Raw genomic sequence first — 16,937 nt, forward strand, 5'->3', positions numbered from 1 at the left:
CTCTCTCTCTCTCTCTCTCTCTCTCACACACACACACACACACACACACACACACACACACAGCCTCTCTCTCTTTCACTCCTCTCTCTCACACACACACACACGCAGTCCAATTCCGGTTTCACGGGTCTTTGTTTCTGATCTGTTAAATCCCACCCACTTGACATGAACACAGAAGAGAAAAAAAATCCCTCACTCGGGCGCCCACTCGATCAACGCCCAGTCGCTGTTGTCTCTGCTGCCTGCTGGACTCCTAAAGATGGACACTGAGAGCTGTTTGCCTTTCTCTTCGCAGACCAGCAGGAGGACGCCAGAAAACTCTCCGAGGCTGGAGCACGGCGGCTCCGGCTCCTTTCTGCCCTGCGATGAGCTGCAGAAACCCTCGCACCTTCCTCCTCCTCTTCCTCACCGTCTCAGCCTGCGCGGGGATCTGTACGCCGCCGCCATGGGGAGGTTCGGTGATGCTGCGGCGGACTTTACGCTCGGCGCTGCTGCTGCGAACCAGCCCGGCTCACCGTCCAAACACGGCAAGTTCTTGGACAGTATAAGCCAGGATCAAAAGGGGACAGCGATAAGTGGCAAGCCGGCGTTTTATGAGAACAACGCGGAAGGTAAGTTTTTGGGACTTTGTGTGTTAGAAAAGAAAAGACATAAAATTTGAGAAAAAAAAACAGAAGAGGAACTGAAGTAAGAGGTAAAAGTTGGAGCAACAAGTTCTTCACAACTACTAGTAATAATACCGATGACCTTTGTGTCTCAGCTTTGCATGAAAATAACGCACAATTTTTGACAGGATTTTAGTAAGACACTTAAGATGCATAAAAAAACTATTTATTTATTAAACGATTTATTTAGTGCAGTCCATGCACAGTGAAGACAGTTCTTGCATCAGCATTTTTTTTTTTTTTTTTCCAATTTTGACATTTCAAAAATAAAATAATGGTCGGCCATCCTTGCACAGGATACGCAGGAGTAAAATAAAAGAATAAACTCAGCTTTTGGCTTAACTATGAGAATAATTCTCTGAGAAATTTAGTACAAAATTAATTTTCCCAAATCTTTGTCAGTAAGACAGTTTTTTGCAGTTTGCTGGCTTTGTAAATGCTTCCTTTCAACTAATAATTACATCAAATTGCTACTTGATTTTTACTGGCAATGCAAATGAAGCATGGTCCTGATGGTCGGAAGTTTTCTTCCACTTGACAGTCTTGATGCAAAGTGAGAGAGGTTAAAGGTCAGTCTGGCAGCAAGCTGGGTGTGTCATTAGGTTTCTAGTCAGCTATCAGCTTTTTAGGCCAACATCCAGCTTAATATTTCTATGTTGTAGCCCTTTGTTTCCGTCTTTTTATAGTTTCTTATTTTTATGATGTGAAACACATCTGAACTGACTCTGGGTTTTGCAAGCAGACCTGTGCTTACAGGCTGTCAGACATAATAGCCTGTAAATGTCCATCTTGGGAAGAAAAATAACGACTGTATATGTTGAACCGAAGCCTGAAGAAATGATGTGGTCTTTCACTTTATTTATTGGTGTTGATGATTCTGCGAAGCAACAGAGGATATGAGCGCTGATAAGGTCTTTGTGATATCTGAGTCCAGAATAATATACAACAGCCTGATTCATGTCGCTGCCAAAGACAGCCAATAGACTTTTTCACAATTACTTATGATAATGATATCAGCTGTCCTGGCTCAAAGTGGACTTTTATTAAATTCTGTTTAAATAAGCGAGGGCATGTATGGTTTCCCCATTCCCCTGTCACACACACGCATCAACACACACACACACACACACACACACACACACACACAAGCTTGTGCACTGACAATTGTTCAATAGTAGTTTTATTTATTTGACAGATTTCTGAGTATTTTACAGTAAGTCAGTCAAACAAGTTATTTGTCACATTAATTTGTATACGGTATAATCACAGTTGAATGTGATGCATGCTCAGAATGGACACTGTGTGTGTGTCTACCCATACTCTTTATTTGTGTGTTTTTGAGTTTGGCTTCATAAGCCTTCAAAGGCGGACACGTCTTCCTGTTTTGTCTACAGTTGGAGGAAAGTTTACTGATGGCGGGACAGGACAACGTATTTCAAACCCATTGATCATCTTCACACTTCACACAGTTTTCATTTAGTTTGCAATATTGTTGTTTGCAATCAGTTCTTGTATTTGTAATACAAAATGGGCACATTTGAATCAGTGGCTGAGTTGATTTTTATAAGAATTGTTTCTCATTGAATTGCTTGATATTTATAATTCAAACTTATATTTTCCAACAAAAAGTATCAAAAGCTTTCCCGCCATCTTCACAAATGAAACAGGGTCAGACGGCTTCTCATTGGGGAGATTTAATGCTTGAATGTCTTCATGAAGATTTTTCATACTATGTTTGCTTTATTGCTAGATTCTAGTTTACATATTATGATCCCACTGGGAGATTTGTTTTTTTGTCTCTGTATGTATGCCATTCTCTGCCACAATATTTTCCAGAAAAAAAAGGATCCACGAGAAAAATACATTCTATTACCTAATTCATATTATCTAATAAAGAAATATGCTACACACAAATCCAGCGTATTTCTCCGTTAAAATAAAATACTTCCTCGCTAGTTAAATCCTTTTGTGAACTCAGCGGAATAAACCTTGATATTCCTCAGTTGGAGGCCAAGATCACTTTATTTTTATTTATCTGTATTTTTATTACTCATCAGCTATAATAAATATAATTCTATATCCATTTAAGAAACAGAATGAAACGTGTTTTAAAGACTACAGTTTTGCACAAATGGAAAACCTCAGTGTACAGAAGAAGGAGGCCTGGTAGAGGAGCAGCTTAAGTTTCTGCCGCAACTTTGTCAGTGTGTTAGAATTGATCCTCGTGCTCACAGCAAGATATTCCTACCTTTACATTTTGAATTTATCCTCTTTTTTTCCTGTTCCCGCATTTCACGTTGATCTCCAGTTACACTGGAGTCGTGGCAGAGCGGATGTGGGTGCTTGACAGGGTAAAAGCTATACAATGTCCTGCGGCCCCAGTCTGCAATCTTAACAGCGAATATTTTCAGCATGAACTGCGGTGTGAGGTGGGATCTAATGGACACGAGGAAATTAATGTTGCAATGAAAAGTGCTCTCTGTTGGGCCCCATATTAAATTAGGAGAATAGCAAAGCAGTGTCTCAGCTGCCCCCTGTGAGTGAGTTCCTGCAGATAGATGGAGAGTGAGTTTTGTTTGGGAGCTCAGGGTTAAACATAATGAACATGGACAACAACATCCAAACACTGCAGGAGGGAACAGCCCTTTCCAACAGGAAGGTAAATAATGCTGTCAGATTTCCCCATACTGCTGAATGTAAAGGGCACAATGTATATTGTCCATTTAAACAATCATATGCTTTATCAGATATAAATTTGTCATATAACCCAGTGCTCCTATAATCCTAGTTGTTTTACTCTTAATTTGAATATTTCGACATGGGCATTTCAAGAAGTTTGTCTGTGTGGAAAGTGACCCAAACATTTCGTCTGTGTATTTCCAAATGAAACCAATCAAATCTCATTTTTTACCTTTTGCCTATTGGATTTAATTCAATCGAACTCACTGAGAGTTCACTGCCTAAATATGGGTTGTCCGAGCTAATCAAATTAAACGATGTTTGGCTGAATTAGTGTTGTGTGTTGCTTTTCTCAGGCGTCTCACAGTTCAGCCCCTTATGACAGTTTGAGGTTGGGAATTAAACTGAGAAGCATAAAAAACAAGCAAGAGATAAAAGATTTTCGCTGAAACGTCATATTCGAAATGTTTGCTGTGAGACCTTGTCTAATTAATTTGATTAAATAATTTAGTGACTGTGTAGAATTTTATGTTGGTCTTGTGGTGCAGCCATACGAGGGTGAAAGTGTGCTCTTTAATGAAAGGACATTAAAACATTTCTCTGACTGTGAAAATTTGCACTGGTGTTGTTTGCAGTGGTGCCTCGAAAGCAAAGAGATTTGATTCCCAGCGCTGACCTTTTCTGTACAAAAGTCCTGCGTTTCTCATTTTCAAATTTCTTTGAGGTTGTCGTCTAGATGCTCAGTTTCCCCACAGTTTTAAAAAATATCAAGGTTGGCTATAGGTATGACTGTTTATCTGTGTTGCCCTGAGAAAGGCTGCCGCTTTGTAAGTGGTGTTACTCTGAGTCATGCTCTGTCTTCCCCCAACTGTACAAAACAAATTAACTAGGTGTAATTAAAAAAATGTTTTCATTAAATTCTATTTAACCCACAAAAGCTGTATTGTGATCAAAAATATTTTTTTCATGTACGTTTTTTCAAGAGCATCCAGGGCAGCGGCAACAATGGCTTCCAGACAAACAAAGTAAAACAGATTACACAAAATATTTGTAACAATAATAATATAATAATAAACAATGTTCAAAATATTAACAATTTCAAAGCCCTAAAAATTACGAGACAATCAAGACAAGACAATCTGCTAGCAGTTTAAATCCATCAAACAGTAAAGTGATTCTGATGAAGTGACAATGAAAAATGCTTGAATTTGAATATGAATGTATATTCATTTTGAAATATATGTGAGTGTCTACCTTTTTCTGTGTGCCCTCCGTGCCTCAGTCAGAGAGAAAGGAGCTCCAAAGACCATGGGCTATCCTGGTATTGGCACAGACTGTTGCGGCAAGCTGAAAGAGCCAGGCGGCAGTTTACATGGGGACTCTATCGCCGACTCCATCGACTTATCGGGCAAGAACAAGAAGCGACGCAATCGCACCACCTTCAGCACCTTCCAGCTGGAGGAGCTGGAGAAAGTGTTTCAGAAGACACACTACCCCGACGTGTACGCCCGGGAGCAGCTGGCCCTGAGGACCGAGCTCACTGAGGCTCGGGTTCAGGTGTGTGTTGGGGCTGCTACGTCATATTTTACACCTTTTTTATTTCATCAGAAGAGCTTTTATGACCTGAACAAGGCCTCTTGTCTCCTATTGCTTTCCTGTTATACTATATTTTTCTATTTGAAAGGTTTGGTTCCAGAATCGTAGAGCCAAGTGGAGGAAACGAGAACGCTATGGGAAGATCCAAGAGGTCCGCAACCACTTTGCTGCTACATACGATATCTCTCTTCTCCCTCGCCATGATACATACCAGGTAGGCCACTGCAGATCTAGTTGTACTAGGCATTTATTACTGATCCTGCTGTGAGAACCTGCTTATTTTTAAAGCTCAGTTCAACCTTTGCTGATTGTATCTTACTGTATCTTGATCTGATGATCATAGTCTGAAGCATTTCCTTGTCCATTCCATCCATTTCCCGTCCAGATGCAGGGCAACCTCTGGCCAGCGGCGGCTGCAGGAGGAGGAGGTGGTTCGGGTGCCGGCTGCGTCCTAGGAGCTGACTCCATTCCCTCGTCCTGCATGAGTCCGTACCCTCACCACACCCACAGCAATTTGCAGGGCTTCATGGGCATGCCCGCATCCCCCAGCCCCCACCACCACCACCACCACCCGCCTCACCATCCGGGCATCAACGGCCTCTACTCGCTCCACAGCTTCCCGGGAGGCCTCGGGTCCCCTTCCATCGAGGGGCCCGAGACCGAATACAAGCCGACGGGCCTGGTGGCCCTGCGGATGAAAGCCAAAGAGCCAGGCAGCATCCTCTCCTGGCCTACATGACCACGACAGTGCCAGCTCCCCATTATGCACTGACTGAGCCAAAGCATATTATATTCCTGACCCATACACAGTCCCTGGTGTACACACCCACCTCAGCATATGACTCATTGATTTCCCCCTAACATTTATATAAACCAACTTGGAGACTTTTCACAATTCAGAAGATCTTGGATTAGGAATTTCATGAACATTGACGGCAACTTGAGCCTCTTGCACGAAAACCCAGTGTAGTAATAGGAACTTTACTGTTTCCAATTTTAGTTTGATATCACAATGCTGAGACCAAAGAGGAAAAAAAATTATTTAAGCATGTAAAAATTGTAATTATCATATTAATCATTGTTTTGTTTTTTGTTTTTTTGTCTGTTGTGCTTTATAGTGTGACGAGTAATAAAGGCCTCCATCCCAGTCATCTGTTTTATTCCGTAGGAAACTATTTTGGGGAAAAAATGTTAAGAAAGTGGAACAAAAACAGTCGCAGTGATTATTTTAGCCTTGAAAATGACACTCAAAAACCGATAATGAAGAGGGTTAACCAAAAGTCTGGGTCACAAATTTAACTGGGAGTGTGGCTGTTAGGCAAAACTCCTTTACAGGCTGTGGATGCCATAAACACACAGATTTCTGCTGTGTGGGAAGTGAGCCTCTTTGTATTCTGGAGGTGTACAGAGAGGCCGTGCATGTGCAGCCGACTTGGCCTCACTTCAGGAGGCCCTCAGGTGACACCTCATGTATCAGGAGCATGTGGCAGGTTCATTAATGGAAAGCTAACTGAGCGACCACACTTAGCTATTGATGATAAAGTAGAGAAGGCTGGCTTCACATTGACACAGGCATTTCTCATTCACATCTGGCATCATCTGTAAACTCGACCAACTGAGTAATGAGTTAAAGTTTAATTGAAGAAATTGGGGTTAGCATGGCCCGGAGCACATTTTGTTTGGTAACACTGTTCATCTTCTTTCTGCTTTTATTTATAAATACTTGTGTGTTCGTGTGTTGTCTTTTTAAAGAAAGATGTGACACAAATATGTTCCTGTGGCACACTTCCTCTCATATGTATTCTGACTGCATTCCTAATAATTGTTTTCAGGAGATGTCCTTGTTGTGTTTTACCCAAAACAATTTACTTTATTGTCAAGGAAACACTGAATTTCACGGTACCATTGCATCTGGTATAAATTACTAGATGCCAACATATTCATGTCAGATGTGTAAACATTTCAATCTGTGTGAGATAGAAAATGCAACTTGAATAGAGAAAAAAAGAGTTCCACTGGTGGACGAAGCCCTCCCAAGCTCCATTTACTCCCCAGGAGTGTACATGGCTTACGGGGGAATATATTGGCCCTGCTTTCCTTTTGCTTGCTTCACTGTGACAGCCATGCTGGGGTGAATTAGCTGCCATTCCCTTAGTCTGTGCCGGGGTTTTGAGTGAGCCACTAACATGTGGTTCCAATAGAAGAATGCACAAACCCATCAGAAACACTTTCCACACCCACAGCTTCAAATTCCAGCCAGGCCCTGGGAGACAGCAGCCCATACTGCAGTTACATAGCCCCCCTGATTAAATCCCAGATTAAGTGGAGAAGATAAGAAGACCTGTCAGTTGGGATAAGGGATTGAGGTGATGGCCATCTTTAGGAAAGCTGAAGAAATAGCAGATGGTGGATCAGTACTCTATTTTGATATTTATTTTTAGATAGGGAGCAGGTTAATTAAATGTGGCTGTCCATAAACAAAAGGGGCTTAGTGAATTTGATACGTTAACTCTTGAAAGCTGTCAGGACAGTTACAATAGAATAACTCACAATATCATAAATGCAGCATAAGCAAAAAAAAAAAAACAGTAATTTCCAAAAGTCAAAAGTTTTGATGAAAATGTCATTAAAGCTTTGACCTGTATCAACTTAATATATCGGACTACAAATGATAGTTCAGAAAAGAAATGAATGTTAAGACTGCACAATACTGGGGGCAGTTATTAAATAAGCATTACTCTGTGTAAGGGTCATTGGGTGAATGCTGTCACTGGAGTCTGGAAATTACTATACCCGAAGCCTCATTAATGGACAAAAAAATATGATTTAATGCTCATTAAATTCTGTAAAGCCGCCTGCTGCCCACTGTTCTGAGCTTTGATCTCAACAAGATTTATCTCGGCCTTGAAGTGCAGCTATTGTGACACAACAGATCCTTGTATTTGAAGTAGTCCAACTGCACTAACATGTCCCACTAAGCTAAACAATGTGGTGGCACAGTGTGGCCAACTCAGTAAGACAGTCAAACAGTGGGGTGAGGCAACTTCAACACAGCCTGTCATTAAGTATTTGACTGCTTCCAGACATTTATCTGAAGAACATCATTTAGCAGAAAGAAAAAACCCTCAGGTTAAAAGCTATTTTGCATGTAATTGTACAGTGTGCACAAAAATGGACACATAAGCCTGTCCAGAAGAGGAAGTAGAACTCAACTAAGCATTATTCTATTTTACCATAATTCAAGCAAATGTTTGGCTCTTAAATAGGGGGAACTCCAAAAAAAAGATCAGAAAATCCAGATAACAGTATATTTTCATTTTGATTTCAACTCCAAAAAGAAAACTCTTGTATTTATTAAAAGTAGCCAAAGTATTCATAAGCAAACTATTACAAGACACTAACAAATATAGTGGCCTAAAAAACTATCCAGTTAACCAACAGTGTTTAACTTAAAGTTAATCAATTACTTAAAGCTAATGAATTGCCTATAAAATGCATTTTCATCTTTACAAAAGTCCTGACTGGAGCTTGGCTACTGTATACCTACACTTTACAACTGGTTTATCAGCAGCTTGCTTTGTCAACACGTCCACAGAGAAGGGCCCTATGCCTATCCAAGGTCATTTTTAAGGATTAGTTAAGGGCTTATGGGCTACTGTACCTAAAGAGCTGCTGTTCAAATACTGCCACCTTGTGGTTTTAGGTCGACTTGTGTCTAAAAGTTTTTCTATCCCTACCGACATCATAATAATTGTATTTCCCCTCCTGTGTAATACCAAATTAAACTGCAATGTCTCAAAATCCAATCAGGTCAGATGTTTAGTGTGTGTACTGTCCACAATAATAAAGTCTTTAGCCTGGGGGTGCCTCACAGAATGATGCATTCAAATAACCCTGCGATAAATTGTAAATCTGTCCATAAATATTACTTTTTGTGCTCATAATTAAGTATTGTGAGAGAGTTAATGACTCACTGATACAGGCAACATAATATCTTGGAGTTTCGTGTTAAATCGCAGTAAAGCGTTCAAGTTATTTTGCCTTCAGCTCGTTACAAAAAAAGTGGAAATGCTTAAAAATAAACGCTTTTAAATGTCTCACTGGATGATTGACATGCGCTGTGAGCATGTCCACCCACTTTTTTGACCAATCAGGTTGAGGGGGCGGGACTTCACGCTAATCTTTACAAAATGGCGACTGTTGTTGTTTTGCCGCAGGGTCAGTGAATAAATCCGTTTGTCATTTCAATAATTTTCTGCAGTAATTGGCAGAAACAGCTCTATTAAAGGCTCAGGCGTCCCAAGGGTCGGCTCCGTGTGGACTGAAATGAAAGGTAAAGAGCGGTCGCCGATTAAAAAACGCTCCCGGGCCTTGGACGATATTCGAGACAGGGGAGGATGCCACCCGACCAGCAAGAAAATGGGGGCTCTCTCCGTTTCCAGTGGGAGTAATAATGGAAATAGCTCGGCCAAAAGCGACGGCGGCTCGACGAGAAGGAGTCTGCTCGGTGAAAAAAGAGACAGAGATTTTGACGGTCATAGCCGGACAGGAAATAATCACAGTTGTCAGTCTGCTGCCGTTAGCTCCGTCGGTAAAAACCACAACCTGAGCCTGACGCTGGATTTAGCCTCACCGAGGACCACTTCCCGGGCGGAGCAGCGGGTCCAGCCGCCCGGCGCCGAGAGTGAGTACAAAACCCTCAAAATAAGCGACCTCGGCACTCAGCTGAGTGACGAAGACATAGAGGACGGACTGTTTCATGAATTCAAAAAATTCGGAGATGTGAGTGTTAAGATAAGCCGTAGTAACGACGAAAGGATAGCGTTCGTGAATTTCAGGAAGCCGGAGGACGCCAGAGCTGCAAAGCACGCCCGGGGCCGGCTGGTGCTCTACGACCGACCGCTAAAGATCGAGGCAGTGTACATAAACAGGAGGAGAAGCCGCTCCCCCGTGGAGAGAGACTTATATGGTGCAGCTCAAGGCCATAGACATTTGCAGAGACCCCTCTCGCCCACCGGGCTTGGATACAGAGACTACCGGCTGCAGCAGCTGGCCCTGGGACGGCTCCCTCCACCCCCGCCGCCCCCTTTGCCCAGAGAACTGGACCGGGACAGAGAGTTTGCCCTGTTTGAAGCCAGGGCACGTCCAGCTTTCATTGCAGAGCGAGCAGCTTTCCGCGAGGAGGATTTTATATCTCCAGAAGATGACCAAAGAGCCAATAGGACGTTGTTTTTAGGCAATCTGGACATAACTGTTACAGAAGCAGACCTGAGGAGAGCTTTCGACAGGTTTGGGGTCATAACAGAAGTGGACATTAAGAGACCCATACGGGGACAAACCAGCACATATGGATTTCTGAAGTTTGAGAACCTTGACATGGCTCACCGTGCTAAGCTTAGTATGTCTGGTAAAATAGTTGGCCACAACCCCATAAAGATAGGTTATGGGAAAGCAACTCCCACCACGCGCCTCTGGGTGGGTGGACTTGGACCCTGGGTACCTGTAGCTGCTCTGGCCAGAGAGTTTGATCGTTTTGGCACTATAAGGACCATTGACTACAGAAAGGGGGACACTTGGGCCTACATTCAGTATGAAAGTTTGGACGCTGCACAAGCAGCATGCACACACATGAGGGGGTTCCCACTGGGAGGTCCAGAGAGAAGACTTAGGGTGGACTTTGCTGACACTGAGCATCGTTACCAACAGCAGTTTCTGCAACCCCTCCCAATACCACCTTTTGACATGGTGGCTGAATCATTTGTCCATCGTGCCACTCCTGAACCTCTGAGGGTCAGGGAACGGACTCCACCGCCGCTTCACTTCAGGGAGAGAGAGCTCTTTCCTGGAACTGAGTGGCCCAACCCAGCTATTCGTGATCGGGTACGTGCCTCGCCCTTTGAGCCTCTAGAGCACTTGGAACGTGAGCGGCGGGCACGGGAGCCCTGGTCTTTGGAACGAGAGCTGCAGGGACGAGAACCTGCACGTAAACGGCGTGTTTTGGAGGACGGACGCCATATAGACCACTCCCCCGACAGCACTGAGAGGACAGTAAGACGAAGGCGTGTTTCTCCAGATGGTAGTCCTGGAGGTAGCAGCAGAGATGGAGGGCGCTTCAGTGACTCAGAGCGCCCCCTGCGGGGAGAGAGACCCTCCCCCACGCGAGAACATCACAGCAGTCTGGAAAGAAGTGGGGCTGAACGGAGACTCAAAAGCCAGAGTCTGGCTGACAAAGGACCTTCAATCGGCGGTGTCTCAGCAGTTGGAGAGCGTAAGCGCAAAGCAGGCGAAGGTGGTAAGGGGCCGGCCAAGAGAGAACGTTCTGAGAGCAGTTCCAAGGCAGGCCAGCCGTCCAAACTAGACGGCACCAAACTCGGTTTGGCCTGGCATGGCATGCTGTTGCTCAAAAACAGCAACTTCCCAGCCAACATGCACCTGCTGGAGGGCGATCACAACGTAGCGAGCGACCTGCTTGTCGACGGCTCAACAGGGAGGCAAGTGAGCGAGCTAAAGATCACCCAGCGTCTCCGTCTGGACCAGCCCAAGCTTGACGAGGTGTCCCGGCGCATCAAGGTGGCGGGCCCCGGCGGCTACGCCATCCTGCTGGCAGTTCCTGGGACCACCGAGGATGCATCTTCGTCTGACCCTGCAGCTTCAACTCAGCGGCCGCTTCGCAACCTGGTGTCCTACCTCAACCAAAAACAAGCAGCTGGAGTCATCAGCCTACCTGTGGGAGGCAGCAGAGATAAAGACAACACAGGGGTTCTTCATGCTTTCCCTCCCTGTGATTTCTCCCAGCAGTTCCTGGATTCCTCTGCCAAAACTCTGGCTAAAAGTGAAGAGGACTATCTGGTCATGATTGTGGTTCGTGGAGCATCTTGAAAAAAAAAAATCAGAACACACTAAGTTCAAGTGGTGTAAAAGAAAAAAAAATCTGCTGTATGTCAGTAACTATTGCATGCTGTGTGTTCTGCATTATGGGGTACACTAGTATGGTTCTTGAGTGTTTGTATGTTGCCATGTAATCCACTAAAAGGACAAACAGTGCCCTCCTACAAAACTAAAAGGGCGTGTGTTTTGGAAATTATTTAAAAGGGTGTATGAATTGCTCGAAAGGTCATAAACCTGCAGCTCCTCGGTCAGAGTACTAAAATGGTTGAATATGAGGAGAATAAATTTCAGTTTCATTTGAGAAGAGATAAGTCATAGAAAACAAACTTTTGGTTTATTTACAGGTTTAAAACGTAGCTATTCCAACTGCACTATAAGAAAAGAACTTGCAAATTTAGAAATGCAACGAGTGGACACAATAACACCTCCGCTACAGTAAAACCACAAACAATGGCCTCACAAGCCACTATAGTGCTGAAGCCACATCCCTGACACAGTGTTAACAAAAGCTGAAAATTACAAGCTTGGCAAAGGTTGTGTTTGTTTCTGGGCTATTTATACTGTAGTGCCTCCGTCTGTATAGGTGTTGTTATTGTGTCTACCTCCTGCACAGGTATTTACATGATGGGAATCAGAAAACATCTTTTTTCAAAGCTTTGAATTACAGTGCAATAATGTTTCTACTATAATTACTTTTCGATGGTTGGGAGCAAAGGTGAAGATGATATTTTTGAATTGAAAGGTATTCAGTGCAGTGAATGACTTGGTACTGCGGTTACAAAGCTGCTCTCTGTGGAGGAAAAGAACCCAGGTAACATTTTCAAGGTCCAAACATGTTGCACAGCTCTTCTCCAGTGCACTGCACTCCATTCACCAGACTTTTTTTTGGCCATTTTTAACCCTTTCTTGTGTAATGATGATAACTAGATCATTTGGTGAATGGAGTGTGGTGTGCTGAAGAAAGGTTGTGCGATGTGTTGTAGTTTTGATGGACTTAACATTGAAGCTCACACCGTCCGAATTCAGGTTCATGGTTTGGATTTGAGTGTATTTTTATTAATGTGTTCCTCATATTGGATCACCAAATTGCAAGATAGACACTGAACTCGGTGTGTGTACACTGGTAAAACTAAATTGTCATGTCAAATCTATGTGGAATGCTGAATACTAACAGATTTGAGATTTTTGCCCAGGGAACAGCCCATAACATGATACACATAGCTTAGTAAAGCAAATACTAACATGTTTAATATATTTTACTTCATATTTTATTTTGTGCATCCCTACCTTAGAAATGGTCGTGTAATGTGATCTATGAAAAACTACAGTAGTAATGGATAAAAAGCTTAGAGAGTTTTATGTTGTTTCATTTATTGCTCTGAAACCAGTAGGTCTTTCAAGAATAATGATATTCCGTATCCGTAAAATGTTGGTACAAAGTAACAAAAATCTGCTATTTGTTGAATAAGTAGGTCTGTGTCATTTTAAAGTTTTAGAGATACCAGTCACAGTTAATGTTAAACACTCAATGTTGAATTTTAGAGGTCTAAATTGGACAGTATTCTACTCATGCCTGCCAACATGTTCCCAAGGCCTACTTAACGTATTTTTGTTTTGCCATTGTATGTTTGTCATGCAATAGTAATCCAGCCCGAAATTTATAATTTGCTGAGTTTGGTTTAATGTGTAATGAAAACATTAATATGTCGGAAAAATGTTATGCGTGTGAACATCACACCCACTTCAACGTTGGACTCCTGAGGAGACAAGTGCAGAGCTGAAAACCTCTGCAGAGAAGGCAACCCTAGTGTTTGTGAGTCCTCGCTAATGAGGCAGCTTTTAAGTTGTGTATCCCATCTGCACCTGTGATGACTTCTGTTTTAAGTGGAAAATTGAGCAATGTACACTTTGATGTCATGGGAAAGGAAAATCCGTAGAGCCCATGCTGCGAAGCTGTTCACATACCTGCAAGTGCGTTTGGGCACTTAATGTGACCGATTATCAATAAATTGTTCATTTGAAGGGAAACCTGTTTCTTCGATGGAAGTGAATTGAAGAAACGCTGCCATACCTTATTGTGTTTCCAAGGAGTTGTCACTTGAAATTTTGGTTCTGCACACGAAAAAGGGAGACGATTTGCAGTTTGTTTAGCACCAGTGAAGACAGACCCCTGTGTCGTGTGAGGATCGCTGTTTGCTTACAGGCCTGTTCTGAGCTCCTCAGTTGCCCGTCATAAATTACTCCCCCATGATCCCCTGTCACACCCTCAACTGTTCCTGTTGGCACGTGAACATCTGATCAGGACCGAGGAGCCTCCGCTGCCCCTTGTTTACAGCCAGAATCCAGTTTGCAGTGTGAATCTGGCAGTTGCAGACAGCGGTGCAGTTCGGGAGTCGAGGGCTGGAGCAAACAGCAGCAACCAGTATCCTGTTGTCTTCCTTGGTCATTACTCAAAAGGTTTCATGTGCATTGTTCCTGGTTCTGAATAGGAGCTGAGGAAATCCCATCACCGCCCGTCACACACTCCACTCGGGAGATTGTGGGTGACATCGCTCTGAAATTTCCATAGCATCTACAGTTCAAGCTGTCTCACTGCAGAGGCCAAGCTGAACCAGTGGGCTGATTTGTCTTTCTTATACTTTGCCCAGTTATGATTTGATTTGACTTAATTTGACTCAGGGAAGAGGATCGGCCCCAACCACAGCTAGGAATATTGTTTGCCCCATCTTTGTGCTCTCCTCTGATTGATTGAACGCTCTCCGAGGAGACCAGTGAAGAGTTTGCTGTGCTGACGCTGTGTTCCATCATCATCTGAGGTCTGCTGCAGCATGGAGATGATACACGAACAGGCCAAATTGATTACCCTTTTTGACACTTCTGGAAGGAATCCACACTGCGGACCCCACTCCTCCCTCAAATTCTTCTAGGAGACCTGTTTATTTTGCCAATGCCCTTTTATTAGTTTATGGCCACTTTACACAGGAAAAAGTTTTCCATTTCCTCCAGCCATCCATTTTAGTCATATTGGTGTGAAAGCAAATGCTGCCTTCTGTGCCGAGAAGGACCCCTCACCTTCACTAGAGAAACATTGCCATCTTGAGGACCATGGAGCTCCTGCTTTCAGCTCTACCTGACAAATCACACTCACGCACCCAGGCAGACACCCAGGACAGAGCAGGTATCACTGTACGCCTGCTGTGTAGAAACAACATGAGGGTGAGTACGGAGAAAAAGTGCTGCCCGCCAGGTCTGTATCGGTGGCCAAGGCAGCAGTGGTAAGTATACGGTGTCAACACCACATGTTTTACTGTAGCAAATGCAAAATGACACACTGTAGTTTTCAGCCAAAGTCATTACTGAGGTTATTTCCACTGATTGCTGTTGGCATAAATCCAAATGTGTAAGATAATAGGACCGTTTACTGCAGACGATAACTAATTGCAAATATTGATCAGCAGCAGAAGAATCAACAAAACAAAAAAAGAAAAATTTTATCAAATTTTTAATTTTAAAGATTTTTAATATACTCAAGCAGCCTTTTGTTAACATTTATTGCACAAGTGATGTAAAATGGTGAGATATATATATATATATATTATATATTTTACAATAATGCTACTGCAGCTGTTGAAATCCTGCTTTAATAGAGATGTAAAACAAAATGGGGATAACTTGCCACCAGTCATGTAAAGATTTATCATTTCAATGATGGAAAAAAATAGCCAGAAAATACAGGCAGGGTTAATATGTGGTCTGTGAGAAAACTGTGGTGTAAACCTAATTGTTTCATGGCAGCCAAAAACTGCCTCAAGCTCCTGTTTTCTCTTTCAAGATTCATGTTCATTTTTGTTGAACATCATCAGCAACCCACTCCTGATCGTAATGTTATCAAACCTGCCAAAAGAAAACATTCTTAGATTATTTCTTGTTTCAGCCTATGTGGCATTATCAGTAGTTACTACTTGGGCAAATGCAATTTAAATAAATGAATTATGATAACATAAGAATATGACTTCTCCCACAACATTATCTTTTGCCTTTCAAGTTGGAGGCCCAGCCCTGGACCCTATTCATCCATTAAATGCCACTAGTTAGCAACCAAAATGTTGTTAGTGAAAATTAAATCAATCTGTGACTGGCAGGCTGCACTTCACCGACAGCAATCTGTCACTTACTCAGCTCACAGTATATGGGGGCTGTAAGAGCAGCTACATGTGCTATTTGTCCAACTGCCACAATGTCAAATAACACAGGGAGCCAATCAGAACCAGAGAGACATGCAACTAAATATTCACTCAACATAATATCCAGCAGCAGTACCACATGATGCTTGGTAAGGTGTTTTGTTCCAAAATGAGATATTCACAATTAAAGGAAACAAGATATACATGAAAAGAAACTATTTGATATTTTAGTTGTTGATTTACAGGCTGGACTCAGGTTAGCTTTGATCTTCATGCAGAGTTGAGAAAATACTCATTTTTGCCATCTTAAGGAATTATAAAATTTGAAAGGTTACTTTGTGAAATCAGTTTACCCACATCTGGAGAAATTAAACGGTTACATGAAGTCCGTCATTGAAATAAACTGACTTTGGTCAAAGTGTCACCAGTTTTTAGAATAATAGTTATTGCCTTAATCCTTTGTATATAAAGGTATTATAATTTTGTGTCAGTGCTATTAAGACATCTTAACATTTTGCAGATGTAGTTTGCTGTATGTACGATCACCTCAGTTTGACACATTTTATAATATTTTCTCATGTATTACTGCTGAGAAATCATCAGACAGTTAAGCCACAAATGACAATTTCACTCTTGATTTCTGCGATCAAAGCTGGTCTCAGTGCAGCTCATCATCAAATCACTGACTTTGGTGTTTACGTCATATGATTAAGTGTTAACTTGCATAAATCATTTACACCATTGTAAGCAAACAATACTGAACTGCTGTCAAGAAAACATGTTTGCATGTTTCTTTTACAGATCTCCGCTGAACAGCAGTCTGAGCATCAGTTTGTTTCAAGGCCTCCAATAAACCCACCATCAGGTGTCATCTACCGTAAGTAACCTGCTTTCTTTGATTAACATCACATTTACAGTCTGAAAT

The 16,937-nt window shown here is 42.5% G+C and overlaps 2 protein-coding genes across 2 annotated transcripts; both read left to right on the forward strand.

The window, feature by feature from the left end:
• Nucleotides 1–259: 259 nt before the first annotated feature.
• On the forward strand, nt 260–5,748 carry alx3 (ALX homeobox 3). Its single transcript, XM_070840294.1, has 4 exons — nt 260–611; nt 4,627–4,901; nt 5,029–5,154; nt 5,326–5,748. The coding sequence occupies exons 1-4, from the start codon at nt 260–262 to the stop codon at nt 5,677–5,679; spliced, it is 1,107 nt and encodes a 368-aa protein (XP_070696395.1). The 3' UTR covers nt 5,680–5,748.
• Nucleotides 5,749–9,140: 3,392 nt separating this feature from the next.
• On the forward strand, nt 9,141–13,856 carry rbm15 (RNA binding motif protein 15). The gene has a single exon (XM_070839699.1). The coding sequence runs from the start codon at nt 9,267–9,269 to the stop codon at nt 11,817–11,819; it is 2,553 nt and encodes an 850-aa protein (XP_070695800.1). The 5' UTR covers nt 9,141–9,266; the 3' UTR covers nt 11,820–13,856.
• The last annotated feature ends 3,081 nt before the right edge of the window (nt 13,857–16,937 follow it).

This window comes from Pempheris klunzingeri, chromosome 11 (assembly GCF_042242105.1).
Source record: "Pempheris klunzingeri isolate RE-2024b chromosome 11, fPemKlu1.hap1, whole genome shotgun sequence".
NCBI lineage: Eukaryota > Metazoa > Chordata > Actinopteri > Acropomatiformes > Pempheridae > Pempheris > Pempheris klunzingeri.

Excerpts from the sequence above, each read along its gene's own strand:
- alx3 (XM_070840294.1), top strand. The coding sequence starts at position 260 with ATGGACACTGAGAGCTGTTTGCCTTTCTCTTCGCAGACCAGCAGGAGG. Across the intron at positions 612-4,626 it reads TTATGAGAACAACGCGGAAG|TCAGAGAGAAAGGAGCTCCA; the intron begins GTAAGTTTTTGG and ends TCCGTGCCTCAG. Across the intron at positions 5,155-5,325 it reads CTCGCCATGATACATACCAG|ATGCAGGGCAACCTCTGGCC; the intron begins GTAGGCCACTGC and ends TTTCCCGTCCAG.
- rbm15 (XM_070839699.1), top strand. The coding sequence starts at position 9,267 with ATGAAAGGTAAAGAGCGGTCGCCGATTAAAAAACGCTCCCGGGCCTTG.